Raw genomic sequence first — 27,046 nt, 5'->3', positions numbered from 1 at the left:
TCGTCCGTGTGAAGCCAGCGCTTCAGCTGCCGTCGGATAGAAGGAAAGGCCAGACTCTGGCCTTTTCTTCTATCCGACGGCAGTCAAAGCGCTGGCTTCACATGGACGAGCCTCTGCATCTGTACGCGTAGAAACCGCGATTCCGAGGTGGCTCTCTGGTCTCTCGAATCACTCGAATTGTACGTTCTGAAACTCATCGACGGACAACCGCAACGTGCTAAGTCGCCGCGCAAATTTTGTCGCGTCGTTCGATACTTTGATATTTGCAATCCTCCCGTCAAACGAATTTCAGGAAAAAGTTTCACACTGAAAAAATGGGACGAGTGATATACGCTGAGAAGCATTTTCGCACATATCTGATATCTTTAGCGAAGCCTGATGGATACGCGATAGGATTAATTTTGGGACAGGTTGGCTTTTTTTCCTCTCGATTATCATATGCTAATTTTCGTGTGTTCAACATATGTGATAAGTTAAAAACAATATTTCAGTATATGTCAAATTGTTTTAAATTAGCAGGCTATAAGTGGTGATATCGAAATATATATATACAATTTTTTTTTTTTTATTCAATTTTTATTTATGTATTTGCTTTAACTATTAAGTCTCAAGATATAATGCTTGAGAATCTGATTCTATGGTCGTTTATGTAATTGACTAATTTTTTCTATTTTTTTCAGAGATCTGAGCAAAAGGACTATATTGTACATTTAGCAAAGACCCTACCTTCTCTTAATGTAAGACATATTGAGGAAGAATCACATTTAGTTAGCTCACCAACTCCTGCTGAACAAGATGCAGCAGACAAGGGTAGATATATTACATCTCTCAAAGATTTACCTACAAATTGGGTTGCTGATCATGCCAAACAAGTATGTTACAGTATTCTTGATATAATTACAAAATAGAATTTAATTCCTTGCTTTTGTGAATTGTTTAATTATTATTAAAAAAAAAACAAAAAAAGAAATATTTCTTTATTTGCAGGTTACAAGAATGTTACCTGGTGGAATGTGGGTACTTGGCATATTTGTGGTTGGGCCTGAGGATGTTTTTGATAATGTTGCCACTGTAGAAAATCTTGAACTCACTCTTGCTGCAATTTGCAACACTATGTCACGAAATAAGTATCTCTATGGAGATAATCAGGATGAAAAACTTATATTAAGTTTTAATAGTATCACACAAAAGTATGTTAGTGATTTTTCAAACAAATTAAAGTTTGACACTGTTTTCACTTATTAATTTTGATTTCAGACACGTTTGTAAGTCTGTAAATGTTGCTGAAACCAACAAATTTTTAAAACCAGCCAATTGGAGATTTCGAGAAAAAGCAACTACATGGTATCAACTGGAAGCCCTAGTAGACTTGGACAGATTGTATCTTATTGCTGCAGCCGACGATTTCGACGCTCTGAGGAGACAGTTATATGTACTAACAAATAAATAATTAATTTTTATTTTACAGTACCACATTTATGAAATATAAATTTTACAGAGAATTTTGACAGATGTGGAAATTTTAATCGATTCTTCGCTTGTCGTTATTGAGGGAGAGGTTTACTCCCCAGATGATTCATTGAAAAGACTTGTTAATAAAAAGAAAAATGACAAAGAATGTAAAAGTAAAGCAAACGATGGCGATAATTCACTTCAAGTTAGCCTATATATTCCTTGCGTGAGTATAAACAGATTTTTTTTATTTACGAAAATAAGATATTAAAATATTAAATAAAAATTATCTTATTAGTCGCAAGATAAGAATAAAAAAGCAAACAATGTAGAATGGATAAACCAATCAGAGTGCAGCGGACTGATACGATTAATTGGACAATTAGTCAGTAGAACATTTGTACATGAAGAAGCAAGTATCGCCGAGGCCAATAAGGCAGTGAAAGAAGATATAGTAAGATCTCTGGCAAGTAGACTGGAATTGCATTGGGCTAGTTTAATACAGGAGGAAAATGGCTCTCCTGAAGGTAAATCAATTGATAAACATATGAGTACTATATATAATTTTATATTAATATTCCGCATTCTTGTAATTTTGTTTCAGAGAACATCACATTACATGAACCACCGAGACGGGTGTTAATAGCATTACCGGAAAATAAAATCACTTTATCGGATTATCTGTTTCCTGGCGAAGGACCACAAGAGGCGTTATTGTCGTTGCAAGAGCTTTTAGATCTCGAAGTACAAGAAAGTCAAGTTCAAAAAGAGATTGAGTTACAGGCTGGTAAGTAAAAAGATATAATATATTTTTATTATAACTAAGTTGATGTCATATGTTAATTAAACCGAATATGTTGAAGAATTCTACTGCCAAAATGATGTTAATACTAAGCAATTCGACAATAATGCCACTACGAGCAGTAAACAAGAATTGGCCGTATATCTTACCCGTTTAAGCGTTACAATTATTATATTATTGATAGCTGTTTTCGTGCATCAATTCGTGACATAATATGTACGTTTAAATGGTTTCATTTATAATATAATACATATAATGAAGTATAGCATATTTATTTATATGTGATGTAATATTCAATGTTCGTTTAACAATATAAATATTAAAATCTAAGATATAATAAGTAATATATATTTTAATGTTATATAAATTTTTATGTAAAGTTTTTAAATCGTTTATTATATGTGTTATAAAAATTAATAGATCTTTTCATTAAAATAACAGGATATCCTTACAGTGAAATTTAATAGAATTCTCATAATTTGTTTCTATACCATACAAATATAATAGAATTTCGGGCGAAAAGCAAGGAACAGTTTTTCTTGACGTCGATATTTCTCGATTTCTTTACTTTTAAAATAAAAGCTTATTAATAAAAATTAATTTAAATTATTAATAATTTATTTAAATATAAAAATTAATTTAAAATTAATAAAAATTTATTTAAAAAATACATTAACAATTAATTGAATAAATAATATTTAATTCTCAATTATAATATAGGAACAATGGTAATTTATTAATTACGAACCATTTAAATAATCAAGAAATTAAAAATAAATAAAATAATAAATTTGTCAATCCCGTGATTTCGTAGTGTCAAATTCTGAAATCGTTCGAAAACGTTCACAAGGTATTAAGAGTAATACGAGTAAGTTGATAGCTCATCCTATTCCGAAAAATCATGTCTCTCTTGTAATGACGGCTACAAAATTGACGAAAACGACGCTCGTTAATGACTGGCTTAGTGAATCAATCAAATAATTGAATTTTTTTTAATTTTGACAAAATTAGAAAATTCGACAAAGAGTTTACGTCCTAGTCTTTGTATTAGTCAATGTATAATCGGATAAGAAATGAAAGACACTTAATTCGATTTATATAAAAAAATCGTTTATACACGATACATATTTCCACAAGTATTACAAAATTTAATTTAAATATTCTTTTTGTTATTTTCATTAAAACATTGTCGATTTTGTACAAAATTAAAAACAATAATGAAATTCAATTGCTCTTGTTTTTTTGTGACTTTTTACAATCATACAGTTCTTTTGTTAACTTTATCATCTCATCTTTCACCATATTCATTTCCTTGTTTAATTTATCCACCTACAAAATAAATTTGAAAACAGCTTTAAGTACAAGATACAAGCACAGCAAGTAGATCAATAAATGAATAATTAAAGTATACACTTATACTTGCATATTCTTTCATCTTGTATTGTTTATACATATCATATAATTCTTCCACTGTCCAGTCCATTTCATTTGGCTTGTTTAATTTAACAAATGGGCATTTTGACTGATGCTTTTCATGTTCTTCCCTGTAAGTTCTTTAGTTCAATGTCTCATTGACAAAATATCAATTAATAAATATGTACATAAATCATACTCCAGCTCCTACCATGGATCATCACTTGGCTCCCAACCATTAAGCTGCTTCCCACAAATAAAACATTCAACCAAGTCTGGTTCATCATCATTTCCAATAACATAAAATCCAGCAGCAGCCATACAATCAGCACTGCAGTTATCAGACTCCTTGAAAGGCCAGTTGTTGTATGTTATTCTTCTGCTATGCTTCCAGAAGTAGGATGTAGCTTCTCTGAGGATGGGACAAAAGATAAAATAACCTAGTTTCTCTTGCAGCCTCGTCTCGAAAACAAGTACGAATTATGGTGGAACGTAATAACAAGATTCGAAATTACGTAGTTTGGCTCCAAACAAGTCATTCCTTTTAATTAAATCTTCACAGAACATTTATTGTTTCCACTATCATTTATGAATTATTTATTTTACTATTATATACTAGTACTTACGGTAGCATTATGGTTGGGTTAAACATGTTGCCTTTTAATATTGATTTCTCTGACAATTAAAAGAAAGATAGAGATCGTGAAGATTCACAACGGGCTTTTGTGTCCCAGAAACTCCGAGATGCAGTACAACGAATTATCGAAAACACAAATTTGAAGTCCTATACCCGTCGCCGAACTTGCACGGCGTCGGTATGACAGGCCAAGCGCAAACTTCGTACCGGAACGGCGGACAGAGATCGCCACTCTCTGCGAGTAGCATTCAGTGGTAAGATAGATCTATTATTTTCGGAGCAGCGACTCCGCTCGGGACTTAGAACTTGGAGCGATAAAATGTATATCGCGTTATCGTGGGACTTTGCGATCTAAATATGGATGTTTATTTTTGCAGAAGGGGAAAGCAAAACAATTAAATGGTCGAGACCGCGGTGGTGAAGGACGAGATGTAGTAGAAATTACGACTGCAGTTTGTACCGCAATTAATTGGCAATAATCGCGAGTAGAATAATACTTCGCAGTTACGATTACTCGGTAGATTGATAACAGGCGCACATTTTATCATCTAATTAGCGCACTTGGCTTGGCGTCGGGCGAGTGTAATGAACGCGCCGCGACCGAGCAATCTCAATTCATCAGCAGGTCGACCCAAGCGATCCGGAGTGCTGGCCGCGGTTAAACGAATTAATTCATTTGCGTCACTCGTCGGGATCAAGCGAGCCACAGCCAGCAAACGAGTATGCTCATTGAATTACCCCCGAAACAGGGGAAACGCGCGTTAATTGCAGATCTGGAGGCACAGCACGAATCCACATCTACTTTCACGAAGTTACAATAAGGCGGTATCGTTTTATACATTGCTCAGGCACATACCAGATTGAAGCAATTAAAGGTAAGTCATTATGCTCCAAAAATGTGAAAATTAATCTCAATTACTATACAGTATAATTCACTGCAGATGTGGTTGGCTTTGATAATATGCCTGTATGCTGGAGTTGCGAGTGCACGCACAGAAGAGGACCAGCAGACGTCGTCAAATACAGGTGGTGTTTCAAACTCTCTTCCAGAACAATGTTTCTACAGACACCAAGAAGATTGTCCTATGGATTCGAACAGGTGTCCTTGCAAGAGGATCACTTTGGCAAATATACCTGAAGGCAATGCTGCACTATGCTGCAATACAGACCAACAGACTCTTGAAGAGGGACTCTCTTGCATAGGTCAGAGCTGTAATGTAAAAATTTTTTTTTTATTTCTAGATTAATACAGGTTTGTTAAGCGCTTTTATTGTGGTTTTAGGATTTCAACATTCTAACATAAGTTATGTGCACATCCGAAATGCAACTTTGGATATATTTAATGTAAGTGAAGTTCGTTGGAGAATGTTAAAATCTTTGGCCATAACTGATGGCAAAATTGACCGATTGCGGGGTCAATTTCGTATGATGACTCCCATACAATGTCTGAATCTCTCAAATAATGAATTACGCGAGGTAGAAAATAATTCGCTGACACGTTTGGTGCAACTCACCACATTGGATTTGTCTTATAATAAACTCACTTACCTTCCAGCTTTAAATACGATGAATGGCCGAGAATTTTGGTTAGACATATCGGGTAAACAGGCAAAACCATTTGGTACTGTTATCTTAATTAAACATTAACGTGTTGCTTATTAACATATTACTTTTTTCCGTAGGAACAAATATACTCTCGTGTCACGATGTGTATCAATATATCAATAAAACAGGTGAAAAGCAAATTACATTTAATCGCGAAAATGAGACGGTGTGCTCCTCATTAGCAACGTGGCACTGGTTTAATACAACTGAACAAGTTCCACTTTCACAAGTTCTTTACCTTAGCTTGGTACGTTTTTATTATATATCCCGTAAAATTTCATGCAACATATGATACGATTATAATTAATTTTAACATTTAGTTACAAACGGAATGTCCTAAAAGTGACACCTGGCAATGTCACTGTGACATCAAAAGATTAGACATTATCGAAGGCAAACCACCTACACACGCTGTAAATGTAGATTGCAGCGGAATGCAGTTAACAGAATTACCCGAGAAACTACCGCAAAACACTATAGCTCTTAATGTTTCCTATAATAATGTATGTGTTAATAAGCATCTATATCGTTTATTGTATATAAATTGCATTTTTTTTACGATGCACCTTCTAATTTTTTTCTTCTAGATCACAGTTTTAGACGATCTTAGTACTAATCCGTGTTACGAGGGTCTACGGGAATTTTATGCGGATTATAATAATATTTCTTCAATAAATAAGTTGGAGGGTTCTAAATTTCTAGATAATTATGCCATCCTAAGTTTACGATATAATAAAATTAAATCAGTAAGTAAAATATGTATTTTATTTATTAATGCTAAATATATTTAAATATTTTAAATACATTTCTAGTTGCCGACATACATATTGAGTCCAAGTGCACATAACAAAAATTTTTTGAGTTCGAGAAACCTGGTCCGACTAGGAGGTAACAAACTACATTGCGATTGTAATACTGCTAAGCATCTGAAGGTACAGTATAATATTTATAAAAAAATATACATATAATATATTAGTATTAAAAGGTTTTTTTTTTTTTTTAATTTAAGGCATGGATACAAACGCGAGTATTAGACTTCGACGAAGTGATGTGTGAAAATGTAAAAGAGAAAGTAATAGATCTGGAACCGTCAAAGATGTGCGTGTACCCGGGAGACTGGACTGATTATATATATTATATTATAGCTACTGAGGTGATACTTTTAATAGGTCTAATAGCCAAAGTGTCTTATGATTATTGGGTGTTCAAAACGGCAGGATATCTTCCGTGGCCGGCAAATAAGATGCCAAAATTGCCTTGTGATTGGTTGTTTGAAACGTAGATCGCATTCTATTACTACTAGAATCAGTCTTTTGTTGAATTTTATTTTTGGTTTTCTATTGTTCGATAGTATTCTTTTCTATTTCGTTTCGTATCTGTTTTCTGTTTGCTTTTATCATGAATATTGATATCGCAATTTCTTTGCTTTAAAAGGAACGGTATCGTTTACATCTATAGCGATTATTATTTTCGTCAGTAAATTCGTATTAGCATGACTATCAATAATTTGTTTCGTTATATTAATATATTTTGTATTAAATTTGTTAAAAAAGAGATATAGTGCAATGATTATGTTTAGCAGAAAAAGTTGCTTTGCAATTTTAGTAAAAATTATGACTTTGATTGACGTTTATTTTGCTAAATAAAAACACGCGTTACTTAGAAATCCGAGATTCATCTGACTTTGAACTCGGCGTCATCAAGTTTTCATTCGATCGTTACCTTTTTTACGGAAAGTGGCAATCTACGAAGAGTAGCTTAGTTTGTAAAGAGAATCACGCGACACGTAATAAGAATTCCTAATGTGCAATCAAACTGTGCAGTAAAATTATGTATATTGTTAACATATACTGAATGTGCCTTTGTAATGTGCCAGGATATTCTGTCACAAATTTAATAATGATTATAATGGACGATATTTTTTATATTTAGCTCTTTAAAAAACAGAATTTTAAAACAAACTCTGTATATATGTCCATGACAAGTGTTTTTTTCTTTTCTTTTTTTACTTTATATTATTATTTAAGACGTACGGTTGTTAAGAAATTTAATTTTATAAATAATTATATATTTATATAAAGTTTCATATGTATTATTATACATAAATTATTTACAACCAATTTCTATGCCATCTTTTTAATGCAAAAATTTTCTAATAAAAATCTATAACATTTATTTTACTGAAAATGTACGAGTACTTACATTACGCTTCCAACTCTTTCTTTTCTGATTTTTTTCCGATGTGTGGTTTTTGCTTGTGTCGTTTATATGTAGGCACAGTTAATATCTTGTCGCGTGTGGGCGCAGTACGTTCAAGTTTACGTCGTTCCTTCTTACTATGCTTCTTCATAGCTAGCATATAGTCCGGTACGTCGCATCCGGATGCTCGCATAACAGCCGCAATACTAAAAAAAAAAGCAAATATACATTTTACATTATTTATTATAACGTGCAAATACATAGAAAAATATAGAAACAATACCTTCGTAAATTTACAGTGTCCTGTTGAGTGAAAAACGTTATTGCCTTTCCCTTGTGTCCGGCACGACCAGTACGACCTGTTTCAGAAAACATTCTAATAAAAAATAAGAAAAGAACTGACAGATTTACAGATCAGCACCATTCTTCTACATTTCTAAATGTACTCTCGGTACGATACGTGAAAATGCTGTAGTAAAGTGGAACAATACTTAAGCAGATGGTAATGCACATTCTTCATATTCTATTCAAAAGCAGGATTTTTTTTTAGCAATAGTATACACAATACCGAAAAAAAGCTACGCATGAAATGAAGAATAAGAGAGAAAAGGATGGAGTGATCAGAAATGCGTAACGTTTTGTGTCGTTAGAAAAATAGAATAGTTTCATTGTAGGAATTTACTGATAAGACATACATACCTATTCTGTGGATGTACGAAATGGCAGACGGCGGAAAATCATAATTTATAACGAGGTTTACACCCTTAAAGTCTATGCCTCTGCCCATCAATTCTGTACAGATCAAAACCCAGATCTTTCCTTCTCTAAAGCAACGCACGGTATTATCTCGCTAAAATAAAAAAAAAAAAAATTTTAATATATATATATATATTAAGGAACAATAAAGTGAATTGCACGAGAATTTTTTTCTTTAGGCATACTTGTGTCATTGTTCTATCAGCATGTATAACGTCTACGTTAATCCCATCGTAAATAAGTTCGTTAAAAAGTTCTTGAGCTCTTTCTTTGCTTTGCACAAATATTAAGACTGGTGGCGATATTCCCTTTAAAAATTAAAAAATATATACGACTGTGGTATTTTAAAGGCGTAGTAAAACATTACAACAAATATATATTATCTTACCTTTTGAATAATGTTTCTAATTTCTATCAATTTACCTCTTTCGTTCCCAACAAAGAGAAGCTCTTGATCTACTAAATCTGCAGCTGCATTTCTACAATAAAAACGAACATAAATATTAACAATTTTTATACATCGTAAAATTTATTGTGACGCATATGCATTTACATATACCTTTGTCCAACCGTTACTGTTACGAGTCCCTTCATGTTACGACGACACCACTTAGACACCGCTGGTGTATTCGTTGCACTAAACATACCGCGACGTAAATTTGTATTAGTGCAAGATCTCGTAATTTCATCTAATTGCTGCTTAAAGCCGCGTATTCCTTCCTCAAAGAGTTTATCTGCTTCATCCACAATTAACCATTCAACGCTATGCAACAAATAAAACAAGAATTTAATTAATTTTTTTTAAACAATATTTTTTTTATGCAGCGCGCGGGAGTGTCTCAAAGTGTAAAAATGTGGAGATTACGGGAATTCGAATCAGTGCGCAATATTATTTTAAAAGAACGTACTTATTTAATGAAATAGCTGGTGGATCTTGATTTAAAAGGAAAACCAGGCGCTTCGGTGTAGTGATTAAAATATCTAGAACACAAATAAATCTTAAAAAGATATTTCTATTAAAATTTTTATATCTTACAATATTACACTTACCAAATTTTTGCGAACTTGAAGGGCCATATTTAGTAAGAGCTTGATTTGCTTTATTAATTATATGAATTCTGAAGTCACAGCCGTCGCTCAGTCTCAAGCATTCCCTGTAAGTCTGTTTAGCCAGCTCTCTTGTAGGGCTTAGAATAACAGCACGAAAACCTTTTTTTTGAGGTCCTTGTAAGCTATGAATAATAGGTAACAAAAATGCTGCAGTTTTCCCTGATCCTGTAGGAGCACAAGCAAGTACCTGTCTGCCCTATCATTGACAAAAAAAAATATTAAAATTTTTAATTACATAATTTATTTTTATTAGTTCAATAAACATTTACTTACTTCTAACATAATTGGTATGGCTTGCATTTGTATTGGTGTTGGATACTTATACCCACTACTTGTCATATTATTCAATAATTTCTCTGATACTTGATACTCTGTTTTTAATTCACTAAATTCTAATATTAATTTAGGTACATGACTGCCTGTGACTGAAATACGATTCACATTCCTTAAATGATTTATCTGAAAAATAAAAGGTATGTTAAAAGAATTTTTTACTTGTTTTCACATAATTGTTTAAGCTTGAAACCTTTTCTTGCTCCAGTTTTAACATCTTCTCTGCAGTCACTATCTTTTTCTGTTTCTTAGCAGGAACACTCTCGTTTTTCAGTCCATCCAGCAATGTTATTTCATCAACATTTTCATGTTTATCTTCACATTTTCTTTTTCCATTGCTCTTTATATCAGGCTTTAATACTTCTTCTTTAATTTTGTCTACTGTACTATTTGTGTTATTTTCGACCGATTTTACCAGCTATATAAAGAAATAAAGCAGTATTCAATAAGTAGATCAAATACCTTGGACAAAATAAACAATTAATTACCTGAAATCTCTCTGCATCTTGTCGAAAACGTTTTGTATCAAATTTAATACCGACCGCGAGCTTCTTGAAAAGATCGTGAGCGTCCATAATTATAATATTTAAAAATAATTTACAGACTAAATAACATCAGCCTCGAGCAAATTACGAATTAAAAGATTCAAATAACCAGCATGATTTTCAGGTTAGCACATGTGCACGTAAAGAAAAAGCGTGTGAGGCGTGTTTAAAAAGCGACATTCATCTGGAGCAATAAGAAACTTCTAACGACAAGCGGCCGGTTAGATAGGGAGTCGAGATAAGTAAAAAAGTAAAATGGCAGAAGTACACACTCGAAGATTCATTTCGTTCTATTCTCCGATAGATATAAAGCACGAGTATATTCTTAATTCCGTAATTGTCAAAATTACTTTTCTCAAGAACGAAGCATATTTAATGTAATTTTTTGTAAAAAACGAACATCCTTTTACTCATACACCGTATGCGTTTACGTAAAGACTGTAATAGAGAGATGTTCTCTCAACGAAGGTCCCATGGTGTAATGGTTAGCACTCTGGACTTTGAATCCAGCGATCCGAGTTCAAATCTCGGTGGGACCTGCAAGATACTTTTTTTTTTTTTTCAAACAATTAATATTTCTCTTTTGTCGTTAACTTGCATGCAATCGATGAATACAATCGAAATCTGAAAATCGTATAAGCAGTGGGCTTCGTTGAAATATGCTTAGTAACTCCACACGTTTCGTCCATAATCTTAGCTAACCTAACCCGCAGCTGTTTTTATTTATACGTTCCATAAGCTGCTGGTAAAAATAATATGACGCTTGTAGACTACGTGCCGAAATATTTTTGAGAACTTAAACTAACTGTGAGGAGATGGCTGAACAGGACGATTCCGTGGTAGTTATCAAGGCGAAGCCTGTTCGCAAGGTTTTTAAAGCTCCCACGAGAGTTAGCAAAATTCCGGAGGAACTCCTAAACGACCCCGTGCTTAACTCTGCCATAGCGGCTTTGCCTACGAATTACAATTTTGAAATACATAAGACGGTATGGAGAATCAAAGAGGCCAAGGCGAAAAGAGTGGTGCTTCAGATGCCGGAAGGTCTCTTGATGTATGCCACGACCATAGCTGATATTATTGAAGACTTTACCGAGGCAGAGACTGTTATCATGGCTGATGTCACTTATGGTAAAATTAAATATATAATTTAATGCTTACGATGAGTATAATGTGGTTTATTATAGGTGCTTGCTGTGTGGATGATTACACAGCACGAGCATTGGATGCAGATTTTCTAATTCATTATGGACATTCGTGTCTCATACCTGTGGACCAAACCACTGGTATCAAAGTCCTTTACGTGTTTGTTAATGTAAAAATTGACATTCTGCACTGTGCGGACTGCCTGAAAATCACTCTGCCAGTCACTATGAAGATAGCATTAGTTAGTACCATACAGTTCGCTACAATGGTGCAAGCGGTGGCAACAGAATTGAGAAGATTAGGTTATGAAGTCTCGGTGCCACAGAGCAAGCCACTTAGCCCTGGAGAAGTACAATACGTTTTTTAGTATGCCTATTCATTAAGGTGACACAATAGCCAATGGATTTTGAAGATTTTAGGATGTACTGCGCCACAAGTTCACTGTGCCGATGCCGTGATCTACATAGGGGACGGTCGCTTCCATTTGGAAGCTGCTATGATCGCTAATCCTAAGCTGAGGGCATTCAAATACGATCCGTACGCGAAAAAATTGACCGAGGAGTTTTATGACCACGAAAAAATGCTGAAGACGAGGCACGAGGCAATACAACGTGCTCTACAAACCGACACATACGCTTTAGTGCTTAGCACTCTCGGTAGACAGGGTAGTCCTAGCGTATTGAAAACTTTGCAAAATAGAATAGAGGCATTAGAAAAGAAAAATGTCGTGATATTGCTCTCGGAAATATTTCCAGACAAAATCAAGCTATTCAAAGACGTCGATGCTTTCATACAAGTATGATCTTACGATATAACGTGTAAAACAAATTTTTTTAAAGATACATATTTTTATAAAAATATATAAGAAAAAAAAATTAAAAAATTTTTTTAAGTAAAAAATTATTTGATAGAATCAGTATAACTTTATATTTTGCAAGAAACTATATTAATTTCTGTTATTTTATTTAAGATTGCGTGTCCACGATTGAGCATTGACTGGGGTGCTGCGTTTGAGAAACCATTTCTCACGCCTTATGAAGGCGCCGTCGCTCTTAGGATGGCAGACTTCGACAAGGATCGACCGTATCCCATGGATTTTTACGCCACAATCAGCCTCGGACCCTGGACCGCTAATCATAAGGAATCTGAATTGGAAAAAACCGATGCCTGTTGTGGTAAATGTAAAATGAATCAATAAAAAAGATGGAATATGTAATTTAAATTTGTCGTAAAATTATCGACCTGTTAAGTTAGATAAATATGTCCTTTCCTATTTCATCAGAGCCGCATTGCTTTTTAATAAACTTTTCTTTAAGGGTGGTTTTAACTTTTGTATAAATTTACTTGTGAAATAAGCACGTCTTTTTATGTCTGTTTTATTTGTTTAGAAAGAAGAACAAAGATAGACGTATGATTGTTTGATATATATAAATTTGCCAGAAAGTTGGAATAATCTGACCTAAATGATTTACGATGTAAATTCGAGCAGGTGTATTCGAGAGAGCTGTTCATATTAAACCCCCGTCATCCTTAAGTCGTTGCCAGCGGAGCGATAATGGGTAGACAGGAGAGTCCGCGTGGGCGAATTACGTCATACGCCCACCTGTAGCCCGCTTACACATAGACAGGAATTATACATACAGGGTGTACAAAATTTAATACTCGATACTTGTTATCGGCCGCTCTCTTATTATCGGGGAAAAAAATATTAAAATGCAAATAATATATATAATATATGTATATGATTAAAATGTCATTATTTTAAATTGTCCACAGAAGAATCTGTCAACAAAATGATGTAAGGGAAAAAAGAAATACTGGAAGGAATACGAGATGCTGAGTAAAAATTAATTAACACAAATCAAAGTGCTTCTAGCTAGCAAATATTATTTTGGATCTGAAAATACAATATTTCTTATATCACTGAAGAACTCATTGTGAGAGAATAAAATACATTGGTGAATATATGATAAAATCATTGATGCGGATAAAACGAAAAGAACACAGAGTACGTGACGAAATACCGGGGGGTAGAAGGTGGCGACGGCCGCACCCCGGCGTCGCGACGTCAGTTGTCCAGCGTGGCTCAACAAGTACACGCGGCGCCTAGATCACAATTTCAAATTTTGGAAAATTCTTACTTATAACACGTCGTACAGTGACAGAGTACTAAAATGCATTAACTCGACGGATCTAACTACGGAAGCAAGATCGTAAATCGTCTTTTACGTTGGATTAATCTGACTAGCGATATTAAGTAAGTCACAAAAATATTAAGTATTAATTTTATATTTGATCTTTGATATGTATGCAATTAAAATTGATATTGATATTGTGTACGATTTAAATAAAAAATAACTAAAAAGAAAAAATATATATATTTAAGGAGAAACGTTAAAAAGATTGTATCTTTAAATCGATAAAATTTAATTATTTCGTTATTAGAAAAGAGAAATATACTATGCGATCTAAAGTGATGCATGAGAGTACTTGGGAGACAAAGTGGACTACGGAATCGTCGCAAAGTAGTAAAGGCTTGCGACGAACAACGAAGAGAACGGGATTAAAATTGTCAAAACCCTCTAGGGGAGATACAATAGAGGAGAGAACTCTTAGAAGGCTGGAAAGTAATGAACGCGAGCGTATGCGAATGCACAGTTTGAATGATGCCTTTCAGGTGTGTGAGTACGTAAAGTCATTATATTTAATTATTATATATTAAACCTAAGGTATAAAAATTAATAAAACTAGACGAAAAGCAATTTAATAAATTAATTAAGAACTGCCTATAGCCAGTAATGTCCGTTTCTGACTTATCGTAAAGATTTTTTTAATTTTATATATACGTGTTTTAAAATAATTATTTTGTAAAATATATCAGCATATAATAGTATATAAGATAATCTTCTTTTTTCTAGTCCCTGCGTGAAGTAATTCCTCATGTGACTAAAGAAAGACAGCTCTCGAAAATTGAAACATTAACGTTGGCCAAAAATTATATAGTGGCTCTCACAGATGTAATATGCGCTATGAGAAGTGAGGAACGATCGGAGGATCAGCAAACAAGCAGCTCCAATTCGTCAAGCGATGAACAGCAACTAGAATCAACTACTGTTCGTGTGAATATTCCTGCTTCCAAATCTTGCGGTTCGAAAACTCAAAATTTTTATTAAATTATTAGTAGTGAGACAAAGACCAAGGCAACGTTACAGGTCTCTAAAAATTTATGGCGCTAAACAATAACGGGAATGAGGCACGAATTGAGAATTTTAACCGCATTTTGATTAGTCTTCTCTTTCTTAATCGTGCATGCGTTTATGTCTTACAAAATTCCAATATCTAATGCATCTGTGCAAGTATTATAAAAATTAACAATATATCGTGACTGATATAGTATTAAAAGAATAGATACTAACTGTATGTGCCAAAGAAAGATAGTATTTATTGCAAAAACGAATAAAAGAGTATACACAGATATTAATAATAATGTTACAATATTTTATTTCATGTACGTAACATTATATTATTTTCGATAACAACGTAAAGAAATAATGACAGAAATTAAAAAATTATATAAGTTTTATATACTTTTACAAGCAGTGAATGAGTTATAAATACATATTCATAATTATATTAATAATTATAGCAACTCATTATTTATTATAAACCACTTTACAAGAAATTTTTATATTTATTTACACTTTTATTCCATATTATAAAGTGTCATTAAAATACGTACAATGATAAATAGGCTATATGACTGTTTAAAATAATTATATATTTATTATATAAAGTATAATATATATTCAAATAAATAAATTTAATTATATATTTACGAGAAACTCGATCAAATTTTTAATATTAATCTTCTTGCATTTTTTGTGAAAACTATACAATATTTTTTTATGTTTTATTGCACATTAACACGATAAATTTAAATTACTTAACTTTTCGTATACAAGGTGTTTCACAGTAAACGGCCACTCAGTAGTACAAATTATGTCAGATCGTCACCAAATGAAACAGGTTGCGTCGTCAAGTCTTGCAAATTGACCAGCACTGCTGTTTTTGCTTCCGAAAACTTTGGAATGCATATCAGTCTCACTGCATGTCCCTCGTCAGCTGCACATACCATATATAAATTATTTTACGTGAACGAAAGATAATAGTCAAATAAAATTAAAAAAAACCTACCCGTTACTATCTTCGTATCGTATTTATCCATGTTTCCGGCAAAATAAATGTCCGGCCATTCGTCCATGACAAATGGATCGTTTTTAAAAAATGGATAAATTGGAAGAGTATCGGGTCCAGTTGGAGCGTAATGTCTCCAAGTTAAGGTACGCTCCAACCATTCCAACGGTGATAATTGAGATAGACCAGCGATTTTCATGATATCTAAGATCGGTTTGCCGCAAGATCCAGCTACGACACGACATCCAATATTTCCAATCCAAGGATTAGTCGCACCATGCAAGCTTTTAAACCTGTATCACATTTAAATTGTATTTTATGAAAAATCTCGGCGAATATAAACGCATTGCTGTAAAGCTTAATCGCTTACCTAACTGATTTTTGTAAAGTACATGGATGGAAGGGTTGTTGCGGCATGCTGTAATTACAAGTAGGATCGAATTCTCCCGGCATTAATACGACACAACAGCAGTGAAGAATATTGCTGAGAAAAGCGTCAAGTTTATGCATCGCTTTTATATTTTCTTTAATTTTATATTCATCATGTGATTTAGTTTCATGATATCCTTTGTGATTGTATATTGTTTCAGAGCCGCGAATGGTATTTCCTGTACAATAATTTATATATTATACATATATATTTTTTATTACTATTTAAAATATGAAAATTTTTAGCATATGTACCCGCGATAATAATTCTAGCAATAACTGCTTCTTCCTTTTGAGTATTGGCGCATCCTGCCATTCCGGTGACCCATTCCGAAAGTAAATCTAAGCTGAGCTCATCCGTGTTATTAACTAAATCTAAACCACATACTAGTAAAATCTTTCCATCTTCCACTGACAAGCCACCGGAACTAGAAGGTTTTGGACAGTATCCTGGAAAACACCAGTCTTCAACCTAAGAGCAAAATTTTATTTCAGCAAATAGGATTTCTCTGTGAAATAATTATTTAAGTATCTACCAAGAATGTCCCGTTTTCTAATTCGCGTCCAAGTACTGCACAAACAACCCCAGTGACTACTTCTTGTACATCCATGTGATTTCCTACTAATCTCACACGTAAGGTTTCGTCTTCTAGAAATAATTTATCATCGACTGATGCATAAGTGCCACTTGGTCGCGCTTCCAGCTGCAACTCCTTGCTGAGATCTCGCAGCAGAGAGGGCTTCAGCTTTTGATCTTTGTAAATTACTCCTACTAAGATGTAAGACTTTTCTGGGCTTTCCAGAGACAAACGTGAAATCTCTACATATTGATGATCATCTGCAATACATATAAAATGGAAAAATGTGGATGCTATGTCGTAAAAAGGTTACAGAAATTTAACTGCCTTACTCCATTTAAGTTTTGCTCTGTGTAGAGTGTCTTTTCGCAGATCGTTTAACCTCGCTGTATATATATTGAGAGAATCATTATCATATTTTCTATCTGTCAATTTAAACCTGCCAAAATCTCTGAAGGAAACAGTTTTTCGATCATATTCGAGAGGCTCTTTGACTTCCATTCCCGCCAACTTCTTCAGAACCTCAAATTTAATTCTGCTTTTTCGAGATCACGCTCATAAAATAAAATCGCAGTCGGCGTATCGTCAGGCATCATAAAAAATTTAATGTTTTGCGGAGCGTGCTATTGTTTTTTATTGTTTCATCATTGTTTTTTTCACGTGCAAGAAGAAACACGTGTTTTGGAAGGAACATGTGATTACACTGATTATGTCACGAAATGTAGAAGGTGCAGTCAATATCACCCCTATTGAATAACGAGATCTATAATTAATTGATAAGTATATAAGGAGTAAGAACAGTGTCAAATGTTTAATTTATAAATACAAATAAAAAATCTGTAACATTTGTTAGCGTGGCATTAGCTAATAATCAGCTAATAACGCGAGATAAAATGGAAATATTAAAAAGACGAAGAAAAACGTTTAAACAAAACTTACGTGCTCCGATTTTTGCGCTCCGACGGCCCATTACTTGCACTAACTGTACTTCAGTTCGTTCCCTCGTGCGCTATCTGGTCCGTGCATGTCGCTGTTAATGGCGTAGTCGTGAGTGATCTTTTCGTCAGTATCCATTTCCCTTTTGTCGGACGCTACATCTTCCTCGCAGTTTTTTTTGTATTTTTTCCATAGTAAATTATCCACGTAGTTGACCGTGGTTGATTCAGTCATGAACGGTATTGTAAGAAGTGTATTACGCGCTACGTCCGTACGCAACGTGCTATCGTCATGTGGCAGCAATAGTAGCCAACATATCCGAACCTTGTGGAATGTTTGCGGCCGCCGGCAGACTGCCGAAATTGCGCCTTTCATTTCCTCGCTCGATTTACACAATATTCGCACTCGGAGATGTTACAGCAGATCGCACACCAAAGGTATTGAGTCATCAACCGGTGTGTCGCATTGGATTGGAATATGCATTAATAGTTTCTGTAATCGGGACCACGATGCCGCGAGTCGTCCATGCAGAAAGCCTAACTCGGAATCGCGGCTTTCACGCGTACAGATTGAGGCTCGTTCTTCTATCCGACGGCAGCCGAAGCGCTGGCTTCACACGGACGGTCTGTGTGAGGCCAACGCTTCAGCTGCCGTCGGGTAGAAGAACGAGCCTCTATCTGTACGCGTGGAAGCCGCGATTCCGAGTTAGGCTCTCTGCGACCACGTTCTAAGGTAGTCGTGGGCAGTCGTTTCATTTGCAAACAAACGTTTCAGTCTAAGAACTTTAAGGTCGATATGCGTAGACCATTCTTATATTTAAAATCGTCTTTAGTATAGTCTTGCTTTTATCCTAATCTCAGGCATATTATTAACGTCTGACGCAATTTAAGTCTCAAATTATGTACAGTATTTTAATAAGATTTTCAACTGTTAGAATTTTTTAAAACCTTTTTTTTTTTAATATCCCTGCTATTATTTTTATATTATATAAATAAATTAAATTTTTTTTTTTTTTTAGCGGAGAAAGAATTAGTAGAATTTTTGGCCGAGGAGATAATAGCTGAAAAAAAGGCACAGAAATTGAAAATGATACCAACAGAAATAGAAGGCTTTAAAGTATCTCTCAATGGTGCTGAAGTTAATCTTAAAAAAAGAGATGACACTGATACGTAATTATCATGCTTTATCATTTTTTAGAAATTTAAATAATTAATATAAATTAGTACAAATATTATATAAGATCTTGATAAATCTAACAGATGCTATTTTTTTTTCCAGCATCCATATTTCATTCAATGTGAATCACACAGTAGATGCAGACACTGATGAGGATTTAAATTCTAATAGTGATAATGTAGAAATTGGCGAGATGAAAAGCAAGCCAACCTTTACAGTAGATATAATAAGGGGTGATCAAACTCTAGGCTTTACATGTTCTTTCAATAACCAGCCTGGTGCATCTGGTGCAGATGATAATTACAGTACATATACTTACATATCTTTTTTTTGAAAATATATTATTAAAAATAATATAAAATAATTTCTTTTAACTTTACTTTGATAATTATTACTTAATTGATATTGTCAAATTTTTTTTCCATTTCTAGGCCATATAATTAAATACTATAAATAAAATTTTTAAAGCACATTATGTTCAATTTGTCATTTATTATCTGTGTATTTTATTAAAGTTTAATTTTTTGCAGATGATATTTTTGGCATTGATGAAATCTCGTTATATGAGGGGAAACATAGCGACAAAGTATATTCTGTAGCTGGTGAGATTATTGATGGTGTAAGTATTTGTTTTCTGTCTATTTCTTTCTTACATAATTATACAAAAAATATTAATAGTAATTAGACAATCATTGAGAATTATAATTAAACTAAATATTAATTAATTTTAATAACAATAAATAATATTAATTTTTAAAACCCTAAGAAGTTTTAATATTTCCAAAGTGTTGAGTACAAAGTTGTTATACTGTGACTACTTTGATTATTGATCTTTGGAAAATTATATACAATCTTATAAAACATCCTCATGACTTTTTTCGTGTGTGTGTTTAAATAAAGAATGTGACATATTTTCGGCTAATAAGTTTGGTGCTATTTTCATTATATAGTTTGTTACATGAAATAAAACACTTAATTTTACAGTATCTGTACGATTTACTGATGAACTATCTCGAGGAGAAAGGCGTTTCAAATGAATTTGCAGAGAAACTAATCGAATTGAGCACATGTTACGAGCATACGGCTTATGTCAGCTTATTGGAGGGCTTATCAAAATTTACGTCTGGAAAGTAATTGTAGGATTAACATTCAATTTATCTATAAATGCAACTTACAGCATTATGTTTGTAAAAACTGTTAATAAAAAAAATGTGCTAGCGTATTAGTGTATTTTTATTCTATTCACTAAATATTAATTTTTTTTTTTAAGAAAAAGAAACGTTAACAATAGTTTTATTTTTGTTCTGTTACATATGCAATTTTTAATTTTAATATGTACATTGTAATACAAATAAATTTTATACAAAGCAGTGCTTCGCGAGGTATGCGATTTGTAAAATAAAAATGTGTATTGCAACGCAACTAAAGTGTTTATTATGTATTTAAAATGATATATGGTATGTCACATTTTTCATAAAAATTTGTAAGATTGATTATAGATATATGAAATAAATAATGTGTGTATGTGTACTATTAAAACTTAATACAAAATTGCACTGTTAGTATCGCTTTCACTTGTTCACAATATACCGCACGAATAAGAGAAGCTTAAAAAGCTGATTTTGATAAAATAGTAATATGAGAGCTAATTCACAGTAATGAGAGACGCTGGATCCCAACCTGGATGAAAGAGATCGACAGACAGTGGGGTGCAATGTGACGACGGTTGATCTTTCATATACATTGTTGCCTAAAAAATAAAATCCAGAATAAAAAAAATTTACTTTTTATTAAAAAAAAAAAATATATATATATATATGTGTGTTAAATACGTACAAGGAAGAGAACCAACTGTAATTTTGTACTGATATTACACTCCTGTCCCAAAGTAGATGGATAACTTACTATCCCATCGTTACTTTGTATATTAGCCGCTATTAATTCTAGGCATTGTTTCTCTTTCACGTTAAATGATGCTAATATCGACGCTGTCATAAATGTAAGAATCAATTAGATAATAATATATTCTCATAATTTTTTGTAACTATACCATTAATATTTAATTTCATACATCTGTCGGACGCTTCAGCGGATAAGAACCTCGATAAAACTGTTCCGGATTCGGAAGTTTTGGAAAATAAATGTGGATAACGTCTAAGAAGCAGCTTCATCAATAACATATTGCCGCGATTTCCAGCTAAGCTGTTATTAGGTATGCAGAGGATCTCGTCGTCTGTTCTTCTCACTAACAATACGGTACCGTTATATCTGTTTAATAAAAAAAAAAAAAAATTACATATATGCAACAATTGGTAATTTTATTATATGTATATGATAATGCATTCTAATATATACCTATTTAATTGTTCTGCTATGTTTAAATTGAAATAATCTCGAATTATATTGCGAACTAAACCTTCTAAGGACGGTGGCATTGTTTTAATAGCTAATGGAAGTACATCATCGAATGTAGCATCTAAAACCTGTGGTGATTAATTAATTAGTTTATTAAATAAAAAAAAAAATATGTACATAATCAGTTGAATCAAATAACATTACCAAACTCTGAATAGAAGGATAATTCATAGCGGCCCAAGTAGCGGTATAGCCTCCGATACTCCAACCATACAAGATAATCCGCTTTTCAGGAAATTTTAGATACTCGATCGCAAAACGCATTATACAATCGATAGCGTTCTCCTCTTGGTCTGGATATGGTGCACCCTTTGTGGTCATGACTTACTGTTACTGTTATATGAGATACGAGTTGACTCTCGAAGTAGAAGGCTTGCCATTACTCCAACTTTGCATTTACTGTCTGAACGACAATAACTGCAACATTGGCATAATTTTATTGTTGCAGTAATTTTATTTACGGAGTAACAGCAATTCTTCAGATTGTGAAATTTATATGTAATAAAGCTCTGTTACAAGCGTAATACTTACAGTGCTACTACCGAAACCAGGATGATTCCAGCCTAACACTGAATAGCCTTTGGTTAATGGAGTAGATATAATGCCTGTTTCGTAAAATCCACAATTTCCTTCACAAGTTACAACCAATATATTGCCGTTAGCATTTCTGCAATACGAGATATGTCAGAAAAAAATTTTTAGTATAATAAAAATTTTGATAAAGTTATCGTTTACATTACTTGTTACGCCGATCGACAAATATAGCGTCAATTTGATTTCTATCAGCAGTCATTAATTTAAATCTTTCGCCACTTTGTTTTATTAAATCTATCCTTCCTTTCACTAGTGTAGAATCTATGAAATCAGAATACGATATCAATTAAGCGTTATAAAAATATTGGAGTAATATAAATATAATAATAACTGCAATATATTACCAAGTACCCAGCCAATGAAAGATATACTGCCCGGATAAATTAGTTTACCCGCAAAAGTATGTGCAATTACATAAGAGAGTAATTTACATGGAATGGCAAATAAAAATTCTTTGCCACTTTGTCGTCTGAGACGTCCAGTAGCCTTTGCAATTTTTTCTAGTGTCAATTTGTCTGCAGTATCGCTTTAAGAAACATGAAGTAGAGTTAAACAAAGTGAAAAAAAAATCGAACAAGTCTTGCCATAAAGAGTACTTTAAATTTATTTATTTTTTTTATATTGAACTTGCCAAATAAAAATTATTTTTCGAATATTTTGTGTATCATGTAGGCATTTTTATATAATAATTCGACGAAGGAATCCGGTATAACATGTACGTAAATATTTGACATAGCCGCGCGGGCGTTTTCACGGTCGTCCGAATTACGCAACGTTCGGATTCTTAAAACTATTGGCTCACTGTAAAAAAAAAAAAAAAAAAAGCCGGAAGACCAAATAAAAAAACCGGCTCTGCGGAAAATTGCATTCTCTCTCTCTCTCTCTCTCTCTCTTGCAACCGAATAAATCGAAAATTATAAGTTCGCGCTTCTATTTTATTTCTACCACGGCTTAGATCAATGCTTCCCGATATTCTGCTTATAATCAGTCGTCAAAAAAATTTTACCTTTTTAGTTGTGATACATCAAAATCCACAGGCCATGCCCAGAATTCAAAGTCATATTTATGAAGTTCCTGTTTTGTGCTGGCATTATAATGTAACTGTGCCTCATTCAAGGTCTCCACAAACTTCACATATACTGGATTGTTAACCCTGGAGTAACCCCGTGCAGCTAATGAAGCAACGAGAAGCGCACCGGCGCCAGCTGCTAATTTACTCAAGCAAGAAACGTTATCTGTCAATGTATAGCCACGTTGATACATAGCGAACATGGCAATAACTGGTACAGCATAGAGACTGATAGACCATATTGCTGCAAACTGCAACAGTGCAAGGATAACATGTTAATTCGTTTATTCCTGTAGTTACAATAATTAAGTCTCGTTAAATTATGACAAGACAGCGGAAGCTTTGCCAGTATTCGGAAGATCTTTGCTCGAATGGAGCAGTTCGGTAAGAGCACAACTTTCGGCAAAATCGCAAGCTTTCTTCTGCGGTACGTAACACTTACGGAGATGACGATTTGGTCGCCCCATCGCTCCACGTTCCTCGCCTCGTACGATTTCTGAAACACGTACGGGCGCATCGTAACCTCGAATTTTATGCAAATTCCTGGAGGAAAATGCTGAATAAGTATGTCGTACTTACGTCAATCAGACCGATCGACGTTACCTCGTAAATCTTGAAAAGTCGTGGACTGAACGTGCACCTCCACAGCGTCTTGATCAACGACATCTTGGTCGCGCGCGACCAGCTGGGCAATCCGACGTATAAATATGCTACTGCGGAGATGCGGGCGTCGCGATGCGGAACAAGGATGTTCGGACTCTCGGCAGCAATGCCAGAGCCAACAACAAAAAGAAGGGGGAGGTACAAGGATTCTCGTCGATCGAACGCGCGCAATAGATCGACGAGTAAGAGAGCAAGAGAGAGCACAGGAAAAAAAGACGGAGAGATGCGGTACGGGATGAGAAATCTAAATTTTTATCAACATAACTAAGAATGACTGAGAATACGTGCACCTCTCTCTCTCTCTTTTTTTTTTTTTTAAATGAGACATTAGAAAAAAAGAGAAAGAAAGAAGAAAAAGGTTTATAAACAAATTTTCTTTAAAACAATTCAGGAGTAGCGTGTTTTGATTCTATTTCCGTAATGGGCGCTCTCTGCCATTCGACGCGAATAGGCCTGCCACCTTGAACGCTGCTGGACTTGCCGGCTACGTTGCGATTGCAATTCTGTAGCTTCCATCACGTGTATCATGGACTTTCGGCGAACGTCGGAACATAGCCGCGGTATTAACATTATTTGAAACTCGAAATTTTAAACTGCGATACTGTTGTTCGACTTCCCTCACACGAAAGACTACGTTCAAACAAAATTGCACATAATTATATCTTTTTAACAGTTACTTTTTTTACTGAAACCGCGATATTTTAGGGAGTTTACGCCGGGCTGCGCTTCGGGTTTCGAAGTTCGCGGTCGCGGCGCTCGTGGAACTTCCGCAGCCAGTATTGCACCGCATCGTGATTTTTCCGGCCGGCGTCGCGCGACGGAAAAAAGTCGCGGGATCCAGCGTGGACGCGCCGCGTGTGTGCCTCCTCGACTCCACGACGTACCCGAGAGCGGTCACCGATGTTCGACGGAATAGAGGCCTCGCGACGATCGATCGAGCGGCCGCGTCGCATGATTTTCGTAACGTCCGCGAGGCGGTGAGGAGGGCCCCGCTCGGCTGGAAACGCAGTCACGGCGGGAGTAGAGCGGTCGCTATCGTCGCACTGGCCACACGTCCCAGGGACACGTCCTTCCCTCGCACGCCGACGTCGCGACAAAGCCCCTTACGAGGCCACCCGCGTTTCTTTTCAACGACATGTCAGACTGGGACACCGCGCCTATTACTCTCCGCAAACGCGCCCCGAAGTCGTCCACGCTGAAAACGGAGAAGGTAATGCCATCCAGCTCTACATATGTACGTGTACTTCGTCGTCTGCGCCAGGCCAGCCGCCGCGTATTTGCGCCGCACGATTGTGTAATCGATTATGTTTGTTTACAGGCGGTTAACGACGCTCGGCGGCAAGGTTTTACCGTGGAGACACAGGCAAAGTGTGAGTAACGTGGCTGCGACTTCCCTCTATCCGGAGGATCTTGCACCTTTTTGTGATCATTCTCCCGACGCGATAAACCAAGTTTACTTTGAACGGCCAACGTTGCGTACGCTCTCTTATCTGCGATAACAATAATAAAGTTACATCACGGTTTCGTAAGGCGATTGCAAATTGCGAAAAAATGTTTAATTGTTACGCTCTCGCCTTTCCGGGGAGTGATAATATGCAAACATCGGTATAGTTGTAGTAAGAAAAGTGCAATGTAATCCATTGTATCATATTGAGCCATAGATAAAAGGTTCACGGTAATTTGAATCCACTTTGCGTTAATGCGTGACTAATGTATGTAAGTATACAAATTGTCTATTTCAACAAATATCTTTTTTATTTTTACAAAAAAAAAAACAAAAAAAAGAGAGCATAATAGTGTTTTAAAAGTTTTAACACAAACTTATGTTGCTTTTTTTCTGGTAATACTTGAACAAAAGTATAAGTTTAAAACATAGGAACAGTATTATAATTGGAGGAAGAGAAATGGTATAGTTCAGATTTTTGTAATTTAATACTTTATGTAATTTTATATATTCCTTTTGCCTCAAAGCAAACTGTGCACCAATAATTTGTAAAATATAAATTTTTGAACATCCTAAATTCATGTAATTAAAATTAACTACTAAATGTTAATAAATACCCTTTAAAATTACTGTGCTTTGTCAATGTGATTACTAAAACAAGTGAAATTTTTGACTAGGGGGTGGAGGTGCAAATAGGCAACATGTAACAACAAAGAATACAGCCAAATTGGATCGAGAAACAGAGGAATTGAAGCATGATCAAATTCCACTCGAACTCGGCAAACTTATCCAGCAGGGGCGACAAAACAAAGGAATGTCGCAAAAAGATCTTGCCACGGTAAAGTATTTGTATTTTCTGTAACTTAATCAAGCCATTTATTAATAAAAAAGAATAGGGCATCAATATTTTTATGTGTTGTTTGTACAGAAAGTAAACGAGAAAGCACAAGTTATCAACGATTACGAAGCGGGACGAGGAATACCAAATCAGATGGTAATCGGTAAAATCGAGCGAGTGCTTGGAATTAAATTACGCGGTAAAGATCGTGGTAAACCGTTAGCGGCCCCCGGGACGAAGAAGTGAATCTCGGGGGGAAGCAATGTCTATCTTTCGGTCATTATATACTGTTCCCAAGGAAGAACTGTGAAAAGGATGATAGAACGGAACGCAACAAAATAAAAAGAAACACAAACCCCTACTACCCACTTTTCCTTTGGTTATATGGATATTGTGAAAATGGTAAAAAATGGGTTACAATTAACTTGTCTTTGTGTATAAAACAGAGAAACATTTTAGGATACGAAGTAATACGATACGATGCATACAGTAACATAGCTTAAAGCAAGGCTTATTGAGTTACCTTTGCGCGTAAATCGTTTGTTATAGATTTTTAAGTGTACATTACTAATGCTAATCATAAAGTAAAAGTGAAACGTATGTTTGAGTGACAAAATAAAATTCTTAATTTATGATGAAATATGAGATATTTGTTCTTATTGAACATTATGATTTATTAAGAATTTATAAGATAAATGTAGATATTCACACTTGT

General features: G+C 34.5%; 10 protein-coding genes and 1 non-coding gene across 15 annotated transcripts; 7 read left to right on the top strand and 4 right to left on the bottom strand.

Annotated features, from left to right (window-relative positions):
* The first annotated feature begins 115 nt into the window (after nt 1–115).
* On the top strand, nt 116–2,514 carry LOC139104979 (protein odr-4 homolog). The gene is made up of 8 exons (XM_070660795.1): nt 116–410; nt 681–872; nt 988–1,190; nt 1,258–1,432; nt 1,499–1,678; nt 1,751–1,979; nt 2,057–2,239; nt 2,316–2,514. The coding sequence occupies exons 1-8, from the start codon at nt 315–317 to the stop codon at nt 2,465–2,467; spliced, it is 1,410 nt and encodes a 469-aa protein (XP_070516896.1). The 5' UTR covers nt 116–314; the 3' UTR covers nt 2,468–2,514.
* Nucleotides 2,515–2,569: 55 nt separating this feature from the next.
* Nucleotides 2,570–4,435, bottom strand: Det (baculoviral IAP repeat containing deterin). Its single transcript, XM_070660809.1, has 4 exons — nt 4,294–4,435; nt 3,879–4,079; nt 3,678–3,798; nt 2,570–3,583 (listed from the first exon to the last, which is right to left on the bottom strand). Exons 1-4 carry the CDS (start codon nt 4,317–4,319, stop codon nt 3,479–3,481), a joined length of 453 nt encoding a protein of 150 aa, XP_070516910.1. The 5' UTR covers nt 4,320–4,435; the 3' UTR covers nt 2,570–3,478.
* A 601-nt stretch (nt 4,436–5,036) lies between these two features.
* On the top strand, nt 5,037–7,858 carry Hfw (leucine-rich repeat domain-containing protein hfw). Its single transcript, XM_070660794.1, has 8 exons — nt 5,037–5,179; nt 5,246–5,507; nt 5,587–5,904; nt 5,987–6,156; nt 6,230–6,412; nt 6,497–6,655; nt 6,722–6,841; nt 6,919–7,858. The coding sequence occupies exons 2-8, from the start codon at nt 5,246–5,248 to the stop codon at nt 7,189–7,191; spliced, it is 1,485 nt and encodes a 494-aa protein (XP_070516895.1). The 5' UTR covers nt 5,037–5,179; the 3' UTR covers nt 7,192–7,858.
* On the bottom strand, nt 6,842–11,028 carry Ais (DExD-box helicase 52). Its single transcript, XM_070660790.1, has 11 exons — nt 10,796–11,028; nt 10,501–10,725; nt 10,248–10,433; nt 9,915–10,170; nt 9,773–9,845; nt 9,424–9,627; nt 9,253–9,343; nt 9,050–9,172; nt 8,808–8,958; nt 8,392–8,467; nt 6,842–8,314 (listed from the first exon to the last, which is right to left on the bottom strand). The coding sequence occupies exons 1-11, from the start codon at nt 10,880–10,882 to the stop codon at nt 8,113–8,115; spliced, it is 1,674 nt and encodes a 557-aa protein (XP_070516891.1). The 5' UTR covers nt 10,883–11,028; the 3' UTR covers nt 6,842–8,112.
* A 291-nt stretch (nt 11,029–11,319) lies between these two features.
* Trnaq-uug (transfer RNA glutamine (anticodon UUG)) lies at nt 11,320–11,391 on the top strand. The gene has a single exon. It is a non-coding gene; the product is annotated as a tRNA-Gln (tRNA).
* Nucleotides 11,392–11,461: 70 nt separating this feature from the next.
* Nucleotides 11,462–14,237, top strand: Dph1 (diphthamide biosynthesis 1). 3 transcript variants are annotated; one of them, XM_070660799.1, is made up of 6 exons: nt 11,462–11,980; nt 12,037–12,344; nt 12,408–12,791; nt 12,966–13,170; nt 13,384–13,403; nt 13,485–14,237. In XM_070660799.1, exons 1-6 carry the CDS (start codon nt 11,668–11,670, stop codon nt 13,527–13,529), a joined length of 1,275 nt encoding a protein of 424 aa, XP_070516900.1. In that variant the 5' UTR covers nt 11,462–11,667; the 3' UTR covers nt 13,530–14,237. The 3 variants fall into 3 exon arrangements, with proteins under 3 accessions (XP_070516900.1, XP_070516901.1, XP_070516899.1); XM_070660800.1 differs by lacking the exon at nt 13,384–13,403 and having other exon boundaries at nt 11,463–11,980; nt 13,772–14,237; XM_070660798.1 differs by lacking the exon at nt 13,384–13,403 and having other exon boundaries at nt 11,463–11,980.
* On the top strand, nt 14,114–15,472 carry LOC139104987 (protein dimmed). The gene is made up of 3 exons (XM_070660806.1): nt 14,114–14,252; nt 14,441–14,672; nt 14,914–15,472. The coding sequence occupies exons 2-3, from the start codon at nt 14,457–14,459 to the stop codon at nt 15,166–15,168; spliced, it is 471 nt and encodes a 156-aa protein (XP_070516907.1). The 5' UTR covers nt 14,114–14,252; nt 14,441–14,456; the 3' UTR covers nt 15,169–15,472.
* Nucleotides 15,473–15,940: 468 nt separating this feature from the next.
* Nucleotides 15,941–18,268, bottom strand: LOC139104980 (DNA polymerase delta subunit 2). The gene is made up of 7 exons (XM_070660796.1): nt 18,136–18,268; nt 17,529–17,942; nt 17,155–17,456; nt 16,874–17,090; nt 16,560–16,797; nt 16,190–16,482; nt 15,941–16,117 (listed from the first exon to the last, which is right to left on the bottom strand). The coding sequence occupies exons 2-7, from the start codon at nt 17,695–17,697 to the stop codon at nt 15,993–15,995; spliced, it is 1,344 nt and encodes a 447-aa protein (XP_070516897.1). The 5' UTR covers nt 17,698–17,942; nt 18,136–18,268; the 3' UTR covers nt 15,941–15,992.
* P32 (complement C1q binding protein P32) lies at nt 18,224–20,530 on the top strand. The gene is made up of 5 exons (XM_070660804.1): nt 18,224–18,569; nt 19,151–19,301; nt 19,411–19,613; nt 19,839–19,927; nt 20,293–20,530. The coding sequence occupies exons 1-5, from the start codon at nt 18,365–18,367 to the stop codon at nt 20,440–20,442; spliced, it is 798 nt and encodes a 265-aa protein (XP_070516905.1). The 5' UTR covers nt 18,224–18,364; the 3' UTR covers nt 20,443–20,530.
* Nucleotides 20,531–20,719: 189 nt separating this feature from the next.
* LOC139104976 (phosphatidylserine lipase ABHD16A) lies at nt 20,720–24,308 on the bottom strand. Of its 2 annotated transcripts, none has more exons than XM_070660792.1 (11): nt 23,966–24,308; nt 23,829–23,882; nt 23,324–23,637; nt 22,662–22,843; nt 22,464–22,578; nt 22,255–22,390; nt 21,868–22,032; nt 21,664–21,791; nt 21,380–21,576; nt 21,145–21,296; nt 20,720–21,058 (listed from the first exon to the last, which is right to left on the bottom strand). In XM_070660792.1, exons 1-11 carry the CDS (start codon nt 24,050–24,052, stop codon nt 20,954–20,956), a joined length of 1,635 nt encoding a protein of 544 aa, XP_070516893.1. In that variant the 5' UTR covers nt 24,053–24,308; the 3' UTR covers nt 20,720–20,953. The 2 variants fall into 2 exon arrangements, with proteins under 2 accessions (XP_070516893.1, XP_070516894.1); XM_070660793.1 differs by having other exon boundaries at nt 23,990–24,307.
* Nucleotides 24,309–24,568: 260 nt separating this feature from the next.
* On the top strand, nt 24,569–26,971 carry Mbf1 (multiprotein bridging factor 1). Of its 2 annotated transcripts, none has more exons than XM_070660807.1 (4): nt 24,569–25,283; nt 25,368–25,419; nt 26,171–26,331; nt 26,422–26,971. In XM_070660807.1, exons 1-4 carry the CDS (start codon nt 25,185–25,187, stop codon nt 26,575–26,577), a joined length of 468 nt encoding a protein of 155 aa, XP_070516908.1. In that variant the 5' UTR covers nt 24,569–25,184; the 3' UTR covers nt 26,578–26,971. The 2 variants fall into 2 exon arrangements, with proteins under 2 accessions (XP_070516908.1, XP_070516909.1); XM_070660808.1 differs by having other exon boundaries at nt 24,572–25,259.
* Nucleotides 26,972–27,046: the final 75 nt, after the last annotated feature.

The sequence above is a fragment of the Cardiocondyla obscurior genome, linkage group LG08 (genome assembly GCF_019399895.1).
Source record: "Cardiocondyla obscurior isolate alpha-2009 linkage group LG08, Cobs3.1, whole genome shotgun sequence".
Lineage (NCBI taxonomy): Eukaryota > Metazoa > Arthropoda > Insecta > Hymenoptera > Formicidae > Cardiocondyla > Cardiocondyla obscurior.
The sequence above is the reverse complement of the archived record's forward strand: the minus strand, read 5'-3'. Positions and strand labels throughout refer to the sequence as shown.